The 15,233-nt window shown below is 48.6% G+C and overlaps 1 protein-coding gene across 5 annotated transcripts in view; it reads right to left on the bottom strand.

Moving 5' to 3' along the window:
• The window catches only part of RUFY3 (RUN and FYVE domain containing 3), a 222,601-nt gene that overhangs the window by 6,383 nt on the left and 200,985 nt on the right, over nt 1–15,233 (bottom strand). For all 5 annotated transcript variants that reach the window (XM_033960982.1, XM_033960998.1, XM_033961008.1 and 2 more), the window contains one exon: nt 12,623–12,697. In XM_033960982.1, the coding sequence (XP_033816873.1) occupies nt 12,623–12,697 (75 nt within the window). The remainder of the gene's footprint in view (nt 1–12,622; nt 12,698–15,233) is intronic.

Here is a 15,233-nt window from a genome sequence, read left to right as displayed (position 1 = left end):
TGGAGAGATCTCGGTTCCGGTACCAGGATTGGCATGGAGACCGAGGAAGCAGAATGTACCGGTACCGACAAAGTGGACGCGGACAATAGAGGCTGCTCCACTGTCGGTACCGGTGGCTCAGACCGGACCGGGACTGGAAGGCTCGGTGTCAATAAGGCAGGAAGGAGCTGTTGTAGCTGCTCCTTAAATTGTACCTGCAGGACGGCAGCAATCCGCTCGTCCAGCGAAGGCACCGGTACCGCTTTTTTCTTCTGCGGTACCTGCGGTGCCGCTCTACGCCCCGAGGATGAGGAACCCGAGGTCGAGGGGCTCACCTCAATCGGGGTGGAGTGCTTCCGCGGGCGCCTCGAGGTCGGCAGGACTGGGCTCGCTGCTACTGAGACCGGAGGACGCTCCAGCGGGGAAGGCTTCTTAGCCGGCTTACCTGAAGGGTGCGACGCTGGCGCGGTGTCGACGAGGTGGGTGCCGACTGAGACGGGGCCGATGCCGGTGCCGGAGAATCAGACATATCGGCACCAAATAATAACCGTTGTTGGATTTGACGGTTTTTCAAAGTTCTCTTTTTTAAAGTGGCACAGCGGGTGCAGGTGGACGCCCGATGGTCTGGACCCAGACACTGTAAGCACCAGTTGTGCGGGTCGGTGAGAGAAATGGGCCGTGCACACCGCTGGCACTTCTTAAACCCGGGTTGAGGGGGCATGAACGTCAAGACGGCTTCTGCCAAATCGAAGGCCGAGGCCTCGATGGTGACAACAGGCCCCGCCGGGCGACACCGAAAGAAACAAGAAAAAACAATGTTGTTTTTTTTTTTAAAAGAAAAGAAAATGAAGGAAATATTATTCCCTCAGAGGTTTACGCGAGCGGGAAGGCGATACCAGAAAAAACCTTTCAACAGCCGTTGAAAGAGACGCGTCTTCTTAGCTCTGCGGAAACTAAGAAACTGGGGACCGCGCGCCTCCGTCGGGCAGGAAGGCACTCGCGCGTGCGCGGTGCGGCCTGCTAGAACTTTCCAAGTTCTTAGAGTGCAATCACTCTAAAATTGTCGGTGCCGTCACAAATCAGTCAAGAATATGCTGCCTGCTTGTCCTGGAATAAACGCTAGAACTGCTTTAGTATCTCTACAAAACCCGATTACAGAGGGAGGGGTAAATTTTCCCAACTTTTATTTCTTAAACAAAACATTAAAAGAGACTAATGCTGCTTCTAAGCAGGATTTATCAGCAATATTGGAGATGTCTGAGGTTGAAATAATAGGAAGGGCTACAATGATAGTTTCATTTGTTTTTCATCAAGATAAAGAGTTAATTTTAAGATTTTATTATACTATGAAACAGGCGTCCTATCTTGGGGAAAAATCTATATATTTCCAGATGTCTCTAAGTAGACTCAAATAAGAAGGAAAGAATTTCTTGTATATCGTGAAAAGGTTGTTTCTTTAGGGGCTACATTTCAATTGAGGTTTCCTTGTAAGTGTTTTGTTCTGTACCAAAATACTAGAGAACGAGAGCCAGAAGGCCTTGAGCATGCGTAAATGCTCAAGGCCCAGCCCAGGCAAGAGACGGGAGCTTTCTTTCACTCGCACAAGCAGCAGATGGGGTAAGGAGCATGTTTGGGAGGGCGGGCGGGCAGATGCTGCTTCCACCACGGGGGTGCGATGCGGTTCTCGCAGGGGGGGGGGGGGGTTGGGTTGCGATGCCGGTTAGAGCAGAGGGAGGGGGTGACGGAGCAGCGCCAGTAGCTTCGGGGGGGGGGGGGGAGGAGGAGGTAGAATGAATCAAAGTGAGTTTCCATTCATTCCTATGGGGAAACTCGCTTTGATATACGAGCAACTTGGTTTACGAGCATGCTTCTGGAACGAATTATGCTCGTAAACCAAGGTTCCACTGTACTTCTGTTACCATAAGAGCTACTTCTGAGAGGGAGTCAGCAAAGGTGATGATGATCGTAATATCATCCGCATAACTAAACAATTTTATCCCCAAGTGAGATATCGAGAACCCAGAGAGGACATGTAGACATTAAAAAGCAGTAGGGACAATGGTGAGCCCTGAGGAACATCAGATGAATTATTCCAGATTCCTGAGAGATCATCATTAAAATGAACCTGATAGCTATGAAATGTGAGAAAACCCCCAAACCACTCCAGCACCTCTCCTCCAATTCCAGTAGCAACCAAGTCAAAAGCAGAGCTCATGTCGAACTGCATAATCAAAGCTTTAAGATCCTTACTAAACAAGTTATATAAATTGTCCAGGACAGCAGCGATCACTGTTTCAGCACTAAACAAAAGTCTAAAACCTGACTGGGATTCATGTAAAAGAGAATAGTGGTCAAGGTATTCTAACAATTGAGAATGAACCAAACCTTCTATTATTTTTACAAAAAATGGAAAGGATGCTATTGGCCTATAATTGGTTGACAACGTAAGCGACTCCTTAAGATTTTTAAGAATTGGAGTAATTATAATATGACCTTTATTAATAGAAAATTTACCATTCTTTAGGTTATATGTCAAATGATCCATCAATTTCAATTTGAAGTCTATTGGGGCTGCCTTCATGATTTCTGGTGAACAAGAGTCCAAAATACAATATGATTTAATATATTTATTATATAGTTTAGAGTAAATATTCCAGTCTAAATCATGAAAGGAGCTCCAAGCCAAGTCCACATGACTTGCATTTTCTTGTAGAATGAGCATTTGACAATCAGAATTGTCATTTTGAAAATAGTTATTTCTCAAGTTCTTCATTTATAAATTAAAGTATTGAGCTAAATCGTTGGCTGGAGGCCTAGTATGCGTGGACTGTGTGAATCGCGAAATATCAAATAGATTTGAAACCAAATGGAACAGTTCTTTTGTATTTTTACTCATTGAGCCTATTCTGGCCGAATAGAATGCTTTGTTTTTCTTTTATCAGTTGTTTATAAATTATTATATTTGATCTCCAATTGTTACGATCTGATTGGTTACCAGTTTTTTGCCAAATCCTTTCCAATCGTCTTACTGATTGTTTCTTTTTTAGGAGTTCATTATCAAACCAATTATTATGGCTATAGACATTTACTTTTTTGTTTTGGTGCAATTTTGTCTAAGACAGATGTACTTGTCCTTGTCCAGTGATTCCAAAAATCAATCCCTTCATCAGAATCTGTTGGCAACTCATAATACGACCAGTACCCCTCTGGAGACAGAAAATAATGGAAGATAGTGGCTGCAGGAGCACCTTATATAGAGGACAACACTTTGTTCTCTGTCTCCATCTGGTGGTAGAGGAGCATAACCCAAACATCTAGGGCTCCTTTTACAAAGGCGCACTAGCGGGGTTAACGCACGCGACTTTTCATCACGCGCTAATCCCCACACTGGCCAAAAACTACCGCCTGCTCAAGAGGAGGCAGTAGCGGCTAGCGCATCTGGCGGTTTAGCGTGCGCTATTACGCACGTTAAACCACTAGCGCGCCTTTGTAAAAGGAGTCCCTAGTCTGGCTAGGACAGACAGAATGAATAGAAATAGAATCTAAGCTAAAAGCCTACTTTTTCAAGGCTGCTTTTAACTCTTATGTCCCACTCAGCTGTAAAGTATCCATGTCTGTTATCACTCCCTCTGAGAAATTCCCTAACCTTTATTTGTCTGGTTTAATTAGATTGTAAGCTCTGTTGAGCAGGGATTGTCTCTTACATGTTTAATGTACAGTGCTACGTATGTCTAGCAGGGTTACAGAAATGTAATGTAATTTGTAATGTAATTTATTTCTTATATACCGCTAAATCCGTTAAGTTCAAAGCGGTTTACAGAGAAATATACAATAAAGAGACTTCCGGTGACGTCATCCGTGTGATGGCGGTGTGAGAAACGAGCTCCTCTTCACCCAGCAATATTTCGCTATCATTGGCATATCTGCGACCTGCTTTGGGCAGTGCTAGCCCACCCGACTGTGAGTAGCGGTGTGGAGATGACTGCGGCGGCAAAAAAATTGCAGACTGATTTGCGCACATTTGCATTTCAATCGGCGACGCCAGGGGATGCGGCCTGCGCGTCTCGCACGTGTAGCGAGCCGCTGCCTATGCAGGGAGAGCGGCGTTCTGGCTCGCCTACGGGGTCCCCTGAGGTGGACTTGCCTGTGTCCCGAGTGGAATTGCAGGGTTGGTTCGCTGACCTCAAAAATACGATGATGGTAATGCAGAAAGAGTTGCATTCGGATGTCTCAGCTTTGCGGAAGACGGTGGTGGATATGGGACAAAAATTAAATGATTTTGAAGAACGAGTCATCGATCATGATGGTGATATCTTAAATCTTCAACAACATTGCAAGGGCCTGGAGCATAAGTATGAGGAGCTTTTATTGAAGGCTGAGGATATGGAAAACAGGGCCCGTCGTAACAACTTTCGGGCCCGGAGAGTGCAGGAGCGTGGTGGATCACTAAAAATGGAGGATATCATGCGAGCTATTTGTGAAAAATTTTTACACCTTGATGATCCTACAGCGACCCCCCCTACTATGGAGTTTGAGAGAGTGCATCGGGCTGTGGGGACTACTTTTCTGAACCGTCCACGAGATCTTATTGCCTGTTTTCATAGGTTTCCTTTAAAGGAACAGGTATTAGCAGCGGCACGGAGAGTGGGGCATATTGACTGGGAAGGAGCTAAAGTTGAACTGTATGCTGATATGTCTGCCCTTACATTAAGGAAGCGGAGGGACTTTCGAGACATTACCAAGTGTTTAATGACACATCAAATAAGATATAAATGGAATTATCCGTTTGGATTAACTTTTCCTCTGCAAAATCAAGTCCATAAGGTCACGACCCCAGCGGAGGCTAATCTATTGCTACAACAAGCTGCACTGTGGTCGGCAGAGGAAGATCGCCTGGCAGTAGCTCTACCCCAGAGGAGTGGAAGCGTGACATTTGTGGGGTGATTATGGGTAAAGATCTGGGATGTGCATTGTTAAATTTATTGTCCTTCCAGATTTTCCTTTCTCATTGCCCCATTGGTTACTGCGGCACGTTTGGTTTTGGCTGCAGCCTGGCGCCAAGATATTATACCATCTAAATCACAAGTGATTATCAAAATGGATTACGTTTTTCGCATGTCACAGCTGACTGCAATACGCCAACACACAGTGGGAGTGTTCATGCGTCGGTGGGAACCATATCTCCACTGGATGACTAGACGGGATGGTTAAACAACTTTACTTACAACTGTCTTTCTTGGTTATTCTGTACCCCATGTTCTATTCAACTTTCTTAGGGCTTCGTCACACTGTTGATATTGTCTGATGCTTGGGAGTTGGGGGGGGGGGGGTTTGGGAGGGTTAGAACCGGGGGTTCAGCTCCTGGTACTGTTTTGTATTTTTGCTCTTGATTGGCCTTGTTACGAAGAGTGCTGTTTCAACTGTTTGCTCTGTACCGGTGCTTTTGGTGTGTTTTCTATTTTGTATGCTTTTGTGCATTTTTCCAATAAAAAGTTTAAAACTGGAAAAAAAAAAAAAAAAAAAGGATACAATAAAAATAAGATAAATAAAGAATAGGTACTTTGAAATTCCCTTACTGTCCCGAAGAAGATAAGTAATAGTAGAATTTTATTTTTTTGATTACTCGGGATACTTTGTAAATTCAGTAATGCCCATATTATCCCAGGACAAGCAGGCATTCTCACTAGTGGGTGATGTCATCCGACAGAGCCCCGGCACGGACGTCTCACATGCATGTCTTGCTTGAAGAAACTCAGAAGTTTCGAGATGCTCGCACCGCGCATGCGTCAGTGCCTTCCCGCCCGATGGTCCGGGCGTGTCTCCTCAGTTCTTTTCTTTCCGCGGAGCTGAGAAGTTTTACTTCAATTCTGCGCTGACTGAATTCCCGTTTTTTGCCTTCTAATTGCCGCGATTTTGGGTTTATTTTACTCTTTATCGTGCATTTTCTTTGATTTATTCTTTTTAAAAAAAAAAAAAAATTTTTCTTCCGGCGAGCCGGCCGGGTCAGCCACGTGGCTCAGGCCCCGCATCTTCGATCTTGCGGCGGAGCTTTTTCGGCCTATGTCCCGGCCAATCACCGGTTTTAAAAAGTGTAGCAAGTGCCAGCGCGCAATTTCGCTGACGGACCCGCATCGACGCTGCCTGTAGTGTCTTGGTTCAGAACATTTCCCGAAATTGTGCCGGCCTTGTTCCATTCTTACAGCGCGAGCGTTTAAGCGGCGCTGTCTATTGTGGGAGTCGATGTTCAAGATGGAGGCTGCTAAGGAACCTACAGCTTCGCCTTCATCGGCCGCTTCGCCTGTCCATGCGAAGCCAGCTACTACTCCTGCTACTCTGGGCCTCCTGAAGCCAGCTTCGTTCACTCCGGCTTCGGCCCCGAGTTCGGCGCCGGTGCCTGTCCCTGTCTCCTCGGCTCAGGTACTGCCTGCTACCATTCTACCCGTGGTCATTAAGGTGCCGAAAGCTTCCAAGCAGAAGCACTCGACCACGAAGGAGCGCGAAGACCGTGCTGGAGGACCCCCTTTCGGTGCGGATCCCTCCATATCAGCTTCGCTTCGGTCCCTCTTAGAAGCTCAGTTTGTCGAGCTCATGCAAACTATGGGACCCAGGCTCATTGCCTCCATCCAGGGTGACCTCCCGGTCCCGATTCCGGGGGGCGGGCCGCCCCCTCCTCCTCCTCGCCGGTCGATCTCGCTGCTTGGCGAGGAGGAGCGACGTAGGGCGGCCGGTCCCTCGAGGCGGGCTTCCTTCAGCGACATGCCTCCTTTGGAGCCCATCACGCCTCCAAGCCAACAGGGCGGGAATCCTCCTGTAGGTAATCGAAGCCCTGGGCATAGCAAGTCTCAGGAAGAGTTCTTCCGCACCCCATACCAGGCCTGGGCTGCGTCGCATGAAGCGTCGACCATTCAGCCTCTTCGATCTACTGCTTCGAGTCCCATTCACTCACTGGAAGCTTCGGGGGACCAGGCGAAGTATCGTCATTCTCGCTCTCCCTCCAGGCACTGTGAAGGGCACCGGTCCAGACATTCTTCACGGCACTCCTCGCGCCACTCTGAGGTTTCGCCGCAGAAGAAGCTGCCACGTCTGGGATACTCTTCCTCTGATATGTCTCCCCCGGAAGAGCCGGAGTACGAGGAACCGTCTACCTCCTTTTCTCCCTGTCGATTCCAAGTCTCTCTGGATCTTGAAGCCTCGACTTCGTCCAGTCCCTCTCGGAGACCTGTACTGGCGGACCAGTTGTCTTTTTCTTCTTTTCTCCGACAGATGGCTGATGACTTGGATGTTACTTTGGACACTGGGTCTCGATATTCTAAGGAGTATCTCGACACCATGCACTTGCCTCACCCTCCTGCCGAGTCTCTTCGCCTGCCTCTCCATAAATTGCTTGATCAGACATTTATGAGATGTTTTGAGACACCTTATTCTATTCCTGCAGTCCCGGGCAAATTGGATGCCTGATACCGCACAGTCCATCACAAGGGGTTCGAGGGCTCTCAACTCTCTCACCAATCCCTGCTGGTCGAATCCTCCCTCAAGCGGTCCCATCCCTCCCAGGTGTATGCCTCTATGCCACCGGGTCGCGAGGGCAGGACGATGGATAAGTTTGGGAGAAGAATCTACCAGAACTCGATGATGGCTTCCCGAGTTCTTAATTATAATTTCTACTTTGCATCTTATTTGGAGTTCTTCTTGCCTGTACTTCGAAAATTTACTCCCTACATCGATTCTCAGGCTCGATTTGAATTCGAGGAAGTGGTAGCCTCGCTTTCCCAGCTTCGTCTCCAGCTTATGCAATCCTCGTACGATGCCTTTGAGCTTTCGGCATGTGCTGCTGCCTGTTCCGTGGCCATGCTTCGATTGGCATGGCTTCGGACCATTGACATGGACCCGAACCTCCAGGACAGGCTTGCCAATGTGCCTTGTGCGGGAGCGGATCTGTTTGACGAGTCCATCGAGACGGTGACGAAGAAGCTTTCTGACCATGAAAAGTCTTTTCAATCTATCCTTCGGCCTAAGCCCAAGCCTCAAAAGTCTCGGCCTTCGAGACCGCCCTTGATCTATCAGCGGCGTTACACTCCTAGGCAGGCTCCGCCTGCGAGACAACCAGCGAAGAGGCAGCCTCCTCAGAAGGCTCAACAGAAACCTCAGCCACCGGCTGCACCCAAGGCTACTCAGCCGTTTTGACTCCGTCCCAGGGAGCATAACCGACCTCGTTCTGCATTCCCCTGTGTTTCCCATCAGGGGTCGCCTCCACCATTTTTATCATCGATGGGAGGCTATTACCACCGATCTCTGGGTCCTTTCCATCGTAAGAGAAGGATACTCTCTTCAATTCCATCGGGTCCCTCCGGACCACCCTCCAAGAGAGTATCCTTCCAACTTGACACAGACCGCCCTCCTTCTTCAGGAAGCTCAGGCTTTGCTCCGGCTTCGGGCCATCGAGCCGATCCCGGTGGACCAGCACAACCGGGGTTTTTACTCCCGGTACTTCCTCGTACCGAAGAAGACGGGCGACCTGCGACCCATTCTGGACCTTCGGGTCCTCAACAAGTTTTTGGTCAAGGAGAGATTTTGCATGCTGACCCTTGCTTCTCTCTACCCCCTCCTCGAGCAGAACGACTGGTTATGCTCTCTGGATCTCAAGGAGGCCTACACTCACATTCCCATTCATCCGGCCTACCGCAAGTTCCTCAGATTTCGGGTGGGACATCTGCATCTGAAGTATCGAGTGCTTCCATTTGGCCTGTCCTCGTCTCTCAGAGTCTTCACGAAGTGCCTGGTGGTGGTGGCTGCTGCGCTCCGGAACAGGGGTCTTCAGGTATTTCCCTACCTCGACGACTGGCTCATCAAGGCCCCCTCAGCTCCAGAGGTCATTTCGGCGACCCTGGCCACGATTTGCTTCCTGCAGAGTTTGGGCTTCGAGATCAACTTCCCCAAATCTCATCTGCAGCCTACCCAGTCTCTTCCCTTCATCGGGGCGGTCCTGGATACCATTCAACTCCGAGCATTCCTTCCTCCTCAGCGCATGGATGCTCTTCTTCATCTCTGCCAGTCTGTGTCTTCTCGCCAGTCCATCTCAGCGAGACACATGATGGTCCTCCTGGGCCACATGGCCTCTACAGTTCATGTGACGCCTTTTGCCAGACTCCATCTCAGAATTCCTCAGTGGACCCTGGCTTCTCAATGGACTCAGGTGTCGGACCTGTTGACTCGACACATCATAGTCACTCCTGCTCTTCGGCAGTCTCTACTTTGGTGGATGACCTCTTCGAATCTATCCAGAGGTTTGCTGTTTCACACTCCTCCCCACCAGAAGGTTCTCACAACCGATTCCTCGACCTATGCCTGGGGGGCTCATCTGGATGGGCTTCGCACTCAGGGATTCTGGACCAGTGCGGACCGACTCCATCAGATCAATCTTCTGGAGCTCAGAGCCATCTTCTATGCTCTTCAAGCTTTTCAACATCTGCTTCACGACATGGTGGTCCTCATTCGCACAGACAACCAGGTCGCCATGTATTATGTGAACAAGCAAGGGGGCATGGGATCGGCCTCCCTCTGCCAGGAAGCTCTCAGAGTCTGGGATTGGGCAGTTCGCCACAACGCCTTCCTCAAAGCTGTCTATATTCAGGTGAAGGACAATGTCTTGGCAGACAACTTGAGTCGTCTCCTCCAGCCTCACGAATGGACTCTCCATTCCAACCCCCTTCATCAGATATTCGCACAATGGGGGGACGCCTCAGATAGACCTCTTTGCGGCTCCCCACAACTTCAAACTGCCTCAGTTTTGCTCCAGGATCTACACTCATCGCCTCGAGGCAGATGCTTTTCTGCTGGATTGGGGGAATCGCTTTCTGTACGCGTTTCCTCCCTTTCCTCTCATTCAGAAGACTCTGGTCAAGTTGAGATTCGACCATGCCACCATGATTCTGATAGTGCCTCGGTGGCCCAGACAACCTTGGTTCTCCCTTCTACTTCAACTCAGCAGCAGGGAACCGGTGCTTCTTCCAGCGTTACCTTCACTGCTTACTCAACATCAAGGTTCACTACTTCATCCCAACCTGCAGTCTCTCCACCTGACAGCTTGGTTCCTCTCAACGTAACTCCTCACCAGTTTTCACAGGCGGTGAGGGATGTCTTGGAGGCTTCCAGGAAGCCTGCTACTCGTCAATGCTACTCCCAGAAGTGGACTAGATTTTCTTCCTGGTGTGTTTCCAATTCCAAGGAGCCTCAGCGAGCCTCCCTATCCTCTGTATTGGACTATCTTCTACACCTATCTCAGTCTGGTCTCAAGTCTACATCTATACGAGTCCACCTGAGTGCTATTGCGGCTTTCCATCAGCCTCTACAAGGGAAACCTCTCTCTGCTCATCCTGTGGTTTCCAGATTTATGAAAGGACTTTTTCATGTCAATCCTCCTCCAGTGGTTTGGGATCTCAATGTTGTCCTTTCTCGGCTTATGAAGCATCCCTTTGAGCCTCTCAACAAGGCTCCACTTAAGTATCTCACCTGGAAAGTGGTTTTTCTGGTGGCCCTCACGTCTGCTCGCAGGGTCAGTGAGCTCCAGGCCTTAGTGGCGGATCCGCCTTTCACAGTATTCCATCATGACAAGGTGGCCCTCCGCACTCATCCGAAATTCCTGCCTAAGGTGGTCTCTGAATTTCATCTCAACCAATCCATAGTACTTCCAGTGTTTTTTCCAAAGCCTCATTCTCATCCTGGAGAATCAGCTCTTCATACTCTGGGACTGTAAGCGTGCTTTGGCTTTCTACCTGGATCGCACCAAACCACACAGAACTGCTCCTCAACTTTTCGTCTCCTTTGATCCGAACAAGTTGGGACGGCCTGTATCGAAGCGCACCATCTCCAACTGGATGGCGGCTTGCATCTCTTTCTGCTATGCCCAGGCTGGATTACCCCTTCCCTGTAAGGTCACAGCCCATAAGGTCAGAGCAATGGCAGCCTCTGTAGCCTTCCTCAGATCGGCACCGATTGAGGAGATTTGTAAGGCTGCCACTTGGTCCTCGGTTCATACATTCACCTCTCATTATTGTCTGGATACTTTCTCCAGACGGGATGGACAGTTTGGCCAAACAGTTTTACAAAATTTATTCTCCTAAGTTGCCAACTCTCCCACCATCCCACTGAGGTTAGCTTGGAGGTCACCCACTAGTGAGAATACCTGCCTGCTTGTCTTGGGATAAAGCAATGTTACTTACCGTAACAGTTGTTATCCAGGGACAGCAGGCAGCTATTCTCACGTCCCACCCACCTCCCCTGGGTTGGCTTCTCTGCTAGCTACCTGAACTGAGGAGACACGGCCGGACCATCGGGCGGGAAGGCACTGGCGCATGCGCGGTGCGGGCATCTCGAAACTTCTGAGTTTCTTCAAGCAAGACATGCTTGTGAGACGTCCGTGCTGGGGCTCTGTCGGATGACATCACCCACTAGTGAGAATAGCTGCCTGCTGTCCCTGGATAACAACTGTTACGGTAAGTAACATTGCTTTATGTTTGATAGCAAGAGCTGTAGGGAACAGCTGACCTAATTTGTGTTTGAAAATTTTAAATCATCAGGCATTCCATCTCCATATTCTGTGAGGTATCGTAAGCCCTCAGCAATACTCTCTGCAGCAGCAGCGAAACATTATCAGGATGCGATCAGTACAGGCAAGTACTCAGCTGTATCCCTGCAATATCCTGAAGAACAGTGCTGTTGGGAAGCAGCATATGTTTTGGGTCCTAGTTTTGGTTCTTGGCCATTTCTTCAGGCCCATGCATCCAGGATTTAAATTTCCTGTCCTCACACTTTAGGCATATGCTATTCCCCACTTAAGTGCTAGTAAATGATCTGCCTTCAGCCGGTTCGTGAGGCACTAAGGCCAGGCACTGCAGCTGTTGCCGACAGAGCTCCATGGCCACACCGACCCAAACCGCCGAGTTCAGGCAGGCCGCGAGTGCCTCGCGGCTGGACCAAATTGTGTCACTCTCCCCCGGAGAAGGGCACAATTGCTCCATACACGATCTAGCTAGGAGAAAAAGTGCCGGTTAGTGCTAAAATACAGTAAATTGACAGGAAACTACCTCAGGATTTTTTTGTTTGTTTGTTTTTTACAGAACAGACTCCACAGGCTCTCAAAGCAGTAGGCCTTGCTTGATATAGGGGGCAAGGCTGACTGCCGAGGCTCCTCTAAAAAAATGTGGGGAGGTGGAGAAAGTGGGGGGAGGGACCCCACTTGAGACCCGCCGGGTTTGACACCCCCGAGGTCGGACGGACCCCCAAACAGGGCCCGCCCAAGCTCTGTCCGGCCAAAAACAGGGACTAGAAACCCCCTAAACAAATTCCAACAGCCCTACCAAGGGACATGGGTACAGCTCACTCAACACCTGCTGGAGACTGAAAGAAGACTGATGAGAATAGAGAAAGGAATATATTGTATACTATTCCACAGTTTTGTTTTCAGTCTCCACCTGCTGGTCATGATTGGATATATACCCATTCGTAACAATTAACCTCTACTGATCTGGAGAGTGCTAAAGAAATGGGCCTTTCTGGTAGATAGCACAGGCTAACTATTAATAAACAACTCCCAATGTGAGAGGGAGAGAGATTAAAGGAACTCTCTTCTGAAAGAATTACTTACTTTTCTTTGTATTAAACTGCTTTCAGCTTTGCAAAGCTGGCACATTTGGGGAACTGCAGTCTTGGAAAGCTGATCCTATTTCATTGAAAAAAAGATAATTGTCCCATCAGCAGATTTACTTTTAGAGACATCAGGCTACATTCCTATCAAGAATAGAGAAATTAGGTTCTTACCTGTTAATATTCTTTTTTTTAGTTTATCCAGATTGGCACAGAAATGGAAGGGTTTACGCTCCTCTGCCAGCAGGTGGAGACGGAGACATTGACGTTTGGCTACAGTATAAGTGGACTCTGCAGTCCCATCTACAATAAGTCTGACGAATAGCCAAGCAGAAACTAGAAGAATAACATACAAACTCCACAGTCACATGGAGAAGACAAAGGAACAATGTCAGAATCGGACTGGAACACACTGTTGGATACTGATTAGAACAAAACCTTCCACCAATGCCCCACAGATTGCCAGCTAAACCAGCCGAACAAAGTGCTGCTGCTCTTAATATACTCCCCAACAACCAAGACAACAAAAACCCGCAGAAAAAAATGTAACTCTTTGCAAGGACATAAGAATTGCCACTGCTGGATGAGACCAGTGGTCCATCGCGCCCAGCAGTCCGCTCCCACGGTGGCCCTTAGGTCAAAGCCCAGTGTCCTAACTGAGTCTAGCCTTACCTGCGTATGTTCTGGTTCAGCAGGAAATTGTCTAACTTTGTCTTGAATCCTTGGAGGGTGTTTTCCCCTACAACAGCTTCCAGAAAAGCATTCCAGATTTCTACAACTCTCTGGGTGAAGAAGAACTTCCTTACGTTTGAACAGAATCTATTCCCTTTTAACTTTAGAAAGTGCCCTCTTGTTCTCTCTACCTTGGAGTAGGTGAACAACTTGTCTTTATCTACTAAGTTTATTCCCTTCATTATCTTGAATGTTTCGATCATGTCCCCTCTAAGTCTCCTCTTTTCAAGGAATAAGAGGCCCAGTTTCTCTAATCTCTCACTGTACGGCAACTCCTCCAGCCCTTTGACCATTTTAGTCGCTCTGTGAACGGCTTTATTGACTTGTCTACCAGTACTCCCAAGTTTCTTTCCTAGGGGAGTCTCTCCGAGCACTGCACCGGACATCCTGTATTCGTGTATAAGATTTTTGTTACCGACATGCATCACCTTACACTTATCCACGTTAAACTTCATTTGCCATGTCACAGCCCATTTCTCGAGCGTGTTTATGTCACATTGCAGGTCTTCGCAATCCTTCTGCGTCTTCACTACTCTGAATAACTTTGTGTCATCTGCAAATTTAATCATCTCGCTCGTCGTACCAATTTCCAGGTCATTTATAAATATGTTGAAGAGCACGGGTCCACACACTGAACCCTGCAGCACTCCACTCGTGATGCTTTTCCAGTCCAAGTATTGTCCATTTACCCCCACTCTCTGTTTCCTATCTGCCAGCCATGAGGTTGAGAGAAATCAGAAATTCTCCAGGCTGGACAGGAAGAATTACGGATTTCAGGGTTTCCGTACGAAAAGACAGAACCTGGAGAGCTCTGTTGATACTTTCAAGATCCAAACTGGGCCACAAAGACCCCTCCTTCTTGGGTACCATGAAGTAAATGGAGTACCTGCCAGTGTGATTCTCCTGAGGAAGCACTAGGATCACCACTTTCAGGTCCTGCAAACCGAGCAGCATCTACCAAAAAGCCCTCCTCTTCCATGTTGTCTGACGAGAAGAGAATATGATCTGGCAAAGGACAGGAAACTTCTAGGGCATAGCCATTCCGAATCACCTCTAGGACTCATTGATCCGTTGTGATCTTGCCCCATCCCCAGTAAAACTCCCACAACCGGGCTCCGACTGGCACCGGGGGAAGGACTGGAAGTAAGTCATTGGGCAAGGTGGGCCGAAGAGGAGCCCCCAGAGTTTCACCCCCCTCGGTGGGCTCCCCAAAACTACTGCATGCACTGAAAGAAGCAACCTCTGGAAGGAAAAGGGGCCAACCCCAGGCCAGGGTGGTACCTACAAAAATCACGCAAACACCCATGGGTGGTACCACCCCGCGAAGCCTGGAAAGCCCTGGCCTCCGGCAGACAAGGCACCTTAAGAGTCACTCAAAGCCTGAACCAGTTTATCCAACTTTTCTCTAAATAGAAAAGGAGCCCCGAAAGGGAAATTTACTGAGTTTAGGCTTAGATACCGCATCCATCAATCAATCCCGAAGCCACAGGGTACGGCAGGTCACTACTCCGAGGCTCATTGACTTTGCTGAGGCCTGCAACAGATCATACATGTCATCAGACATATAAGAAGCACCAAGCTCAATCTTAGCCACCTCCTGATCCTCTAAGGACCAGTCAACTGACTCACGGTCCAGGACCTGTTCAGACAAGTGGAAACAGCCCGGGCTACAAGACTACCATAAACTGCTGCCTGAACATTCAAGGCAGCAACATCAAAACTCTGTTTACGAAAAGCCTCCATCTTATGGTCCTGAGTGTCTCTCAGGGCCGAATCACCCTCATCTTCATATGTCTTCAAGCAATAGCCAAGACCACTGTATCGACCACAGGAGACTTAAAAATATCAGGAATGGGGTAGAGCCTGACCACGGACTGCGC

Source organism: Geotrypetes seraphini, chromosome 1 (genome assembly GCF_902459505.1).
Source record: "Geotrypetes seraphini chromosome 1, aGeoSer1.1, whole genome shotgun sequence".
Taxonomy (NCBI): Eukaryota; Metazoa; Chordata; class Amphibia; order Gymnophiona; family Dermophiidae; genus Geotrypetes; species Geotrypetes seraphini.
Note: the sequence above shows the minus strand (reverse complement) of the source record. Positions and strands in the feature narration are given on the sequence as shown.